General features: G+C 57.7%; 1 protein-coding gene across 1 annotated transcript in view; it reads right to left on the bottom strand.

The window, feature by feature from the left end:
- Positions 1-3,850, bottom strand: part of PLXND1 (plexin D1) — a 56,390-nt gene that overhangs the window by 5,435 nt on the left and 47,105 nt on the right. Inside the window, 3 exon segments of the mRNA XM_009633821.1 lie at positions 30-177; positions 1,595-1,758; positions 2,558-2,662. Coding sequence (XP_009632116.1) covers positions 30-177; positions 1,595-1,758; positions 2,558-2,662 — 417 coding nt within the window.

The following is a 3,850-nucleotide window of genomic DNA, read 5'->3' as shown; positions in this document are numbered from 1 at the left end:
GGGAGCGAGATGCCCTCTCCGGGCCGTACCTTGCCCAGCTGCAGGTCGGAGAGGGAGCAGGCGTCAATGAAGGCCTGGGCTATCACAGAGAGGCAGGCGTCGATGTGGTCGGTCTTGTCGATGTCGAAGACGAACTGGGGGTTCTTCAGGATGTTGACCCAAAACCTCAGAGGCAAGCTGCGGGGGAAACAAGCCAGGAACACGCACTGGGTGAACGTTTGTACTCCAGAGGGAGGGGAGGAAATGCAGGAAGGATGGTGATGGGAAGTGAATAGTAGAGAGGGGAAGGAACAAAGGAGCCAGGTCCTGCTGTTTAATCACGTCCCGGTAGCATACGGGCCCTACCTAGCTAGAGGGGCAGGCACACGTCTCCCCCCGAGGAGCCATTTCCCCAGGCTGGAGCATGGACTTCATGCACAGCCCTGCCTAGGCAAGCGTGGACCCGGCGCTCCCTCAGCGGCTCCCGAGCCCGCCGGGGCCAGGAGAGACACGGGCAGACCTGCCGGCACGGGGCTGTGGGATCGGGCTTCCCCACGAGCCGACTGCTGTAGCAGCGGTGTCAGCTCCTTCCGCGACAGCGACCGTCACCTGGTTCCGATGGCAAGCCTGGGCCCGTGAAATGCATTGCATGGGGCTTTTTTCCTGCTCTCTCATCATTTTCTCCTCCAGTTACTGCACGGCTCCTTTGGCCACAACACAGTTTCCAGTATTGCTCACCCTTCCCACCGTCCCTCCTCAGCAGCCGAGGTCTTTGCTCCAGGGGCAATTAAAGGTAGTGAAGGGCAGGCAAAGCTGCAGCCCAGGGGTTGTGTCTGCCTGCCTGCTATCCCAGCCAAATTCGGTTTTCACTTTCACACGTTGGGCTGGAAACAGCTACTGTCCCTGCAGCCCCAGAGGCTGAGACTCCCCTCCACGCTCCCTCCAGGCTCCCTGCCCTCCCCAGTTACACCCCCTGCTTTCCCCCCCTTCACTTTGGCTGCCCCCCCACACTCCTGCTGCTCATCGCGTCCCCCAGCACCGCTCCCGGCTGCCCCCGGCGCCGTGGTGCCCACCCGCCCGTTCCTGTCACAGCACCAGCTCCGGGAGTCCTGTGAATACCCTGGAGTCGCAGCTCGGTTACACAGATCAGTCGGGAGAAGTGCCCCCAAGGGCTGAAAAGCCAGAAAGCAAATGAAAAGGAGCCAAATATGCTGTTTCTAAAAGCTCCACACTGTTTTAAGACCTGGCATGATTTTGGACACTGTCTCAGACCCCCAGTGCTTGGAGCTAACACCATTGCCATCTCCCACCATCCCATCCCTCTTCTGTTTCTCCTTTAATTTTTTGTCTCAGTGTGCCAGTTCGCTCTGCCCTGTATCTGTCCGGGGCTCCTCTGCCAGCTTGCTGCTCCCCTCAGCTCTGTGTTTGTTCAAACGCTCCAAGCCTGTGTTTGGCCTCGTCTTTCACCGCCCCCCTGCCACCCCTCCTGTTTTCCAGGTCCCTCTTCTACTTTTAGCAACCTCATGACCCGTCTGGGACACCCCGGCTCTGCAGCTGCTGCTCCTGAGGGATGGGAGGAAGGAAAGAGAGAGAGAAGAGATTTCCTCTTCCAAACCTGTTGGTCTTCCAGATGTGCATCGTGTCAGGGTCCGTGATCCCTCTTTTCTCTGCCTGCTCCTCTAGGAAGTCAAAGAAATACTTCACGGCCACGGGTGGTTTGTCATCTCGGATACTGAGGATGGCTTTGAACAAGTCGTCCAGGAACTTCTGCAGCGTGCCCTGCGGGACAAACACAGACGGTGGGGACTGGGGGAGGCAGCAGCACCCGAGCCCAGGAAAACAGCGCGAGGGGCTGCGACCGCTGCACGCAGGGGGAGATCCTCTGCGGCCAGTTGGGTAAATCAGAAGAGAAAGGGGATGCTGAAGCGGGGAGGGAAAGGTTTGTTTGTGCATAGCAATGCAATTAGCTTGCGTTTGGGTTTAATTTCTTTTGGCATTGGGATTTTCTTTCTTGCTGCTAGGATCTCACATCTGTGATTGTTCTGCGCAGTAAATACAAAGAAGCCTGGAGACTGCTGGCCACTCCTGTGATCTCTGCTCCAGCGAGGCATCACGCTGGGATTAAAGATGGGCTGGGAGCCCAACTGCTGGAGCTGAGCACTCGCAGAGAGTGGGGAAGTTCAAATCTGAATTAAGATCGCACAGCCATTCCCCCTGCTCCGAGAGCACCCCCATCTCCTTTCCCAGCAGGGTCTCTCGCTGGGGAGACGGGTTCAGGTCTCAACCATGGTACACCACGAGCCCTGAGGCGGTCCCCGTCCCCTTCATGTGCACGGGCCCGGGGAGGTGGTGTGGGGCTTTGAGCAGCTCCGAGGGCGAGCTGGGAAGCTGGAGGGAGCCCAGGGAGCCGGTGGCGCCCGGCAGCCTCACTAAAGACGTTCCAGCCGTCGGGGACATGGGAGTCCCACCGCCCCTGGAGAGTGGGCGGCCCCGCCGCGCTCCCTCCCTAGAGAAGGCGTCCGGCCACAGACCACGAAGAACCATCCCAGCCGCTGCGGGCAAGGGTGTACCCCCCTACCTTTGTGGAGAGCAGCCGGGTCAGGTAGATCTCTGGCAGGACTTTCTTCCTGTGGCTCTGCCTGTGGGACTTCTTGTGTTCCACGGACTCATCCGTGGGGAGAACCTGGCCCGATACAGGACATGAGTTCAGAGCGCTCCTCTCTGGAAGGGTCGCACTGAATTTTCCTTTAAGTATAGAATTTCAACTGCATATAACATTCAATTAAAAAGCAGTTACTGTGTTATAAGTACACCCTTGCATGGCTCTAAAAAAAGAGATTCACAGCATGCAGCTTTCCTGACGCTTGTTGCTCCTGCACTCTCCCCTGCCTCTCCCCAGCCAGCCAAAGGGAACGAAGCCATCCATCTCGCTGCCTGTCCGCCTGCTCGCTCCCGTCCGGCTGCAGGGCAGGCTCCCGGCGCAACGCGCGAGGCGGCCGCAGAAGCAGCTTTGCTCAGATGTGGAGAAAGCGCAAGAGCCATCAGTCAGTATTCCTACCCCAGCCCTCTTACACACAAAAATACATATTCCCCTGGCCACGCCAGTTCATTACTGCTCTGTAATGACCTAGCAAACCATTTAAGTCCCTCTTGGCATCGTTTCACACGTGCACATTCGGTTTCCCATCCCTCCTCCCCCCTTGCGCTGCATGTACGTGTGCGTGCGTGCGTTCGTACTCTGCGGGAGCACAGGAACTTTAGCAGGGAAAAAAAGAAATCGGGCTATAAAATATTGTTGTTGCCCATAACACTTTTTTTCACAACAGCTTTTAGCAGCATCGAGCACTTCATGCTTCCAGCGTGGTGTGCAGGCAGGAACTAATAAATCTCCGTGGCCCTGGGAAGCAGGCGGCGTGCCAGGAGCTCCCGGTAGGTGACGTGACCAGGGCTGTGTGGGGTGCTGCCGGCGGCCCTGCACCACGCCACGCTCCAACCGTGCTCCCGAGCTCTCCGGGGCTGCCAACAGCCGGATCGGGCACAATTACTTTGCCATGCTGGTAATTTTTCATTATGTCCCGTAGCACTAAAGCCTGCCTACAGAACCTTCCCGTGCCTCTGTGACACCCTCTGAAGAGAACTAACGACCCCTGATCCAGCTGGTTCATCACATCTGCTGTTCCAGCCCACGGAGACAAATTAAGTTAATATCAGCAAGGCTGGGGAGATCTTCTCCTCTTCTATCCCATGCACTGAAAAAACAGGGCCCACAGACTTAAGTTCAGGAGAGCCGAGGGCTTGGTGCACACACAGCCTGGCTGGCCACCTCTTTGCTCCCAGCACTTGCCCGGGGGGCCTGTCTCCCCGACAGCCA

Source organism: Egretta garzetta, unplaced genomic scaffold, assembly GCF_000687185.1.
Source record: "Egretta garzetta isolate BGI_Z169 unplaced genomic scaffold, ASM68718v1 scaffold332, whole genome shotgun sequence".
NCBI classification, from domain to species: Eukaryota; Metazoa; Chordata; class Aves; order Pelecaniformes; family Ardeidae; genus Egretta; species Egretta garzetta.
Note: the sequence above shows the minus strand (reverse complement) of the source record. Positions and strands in the feature narration are given on the sequence as shown.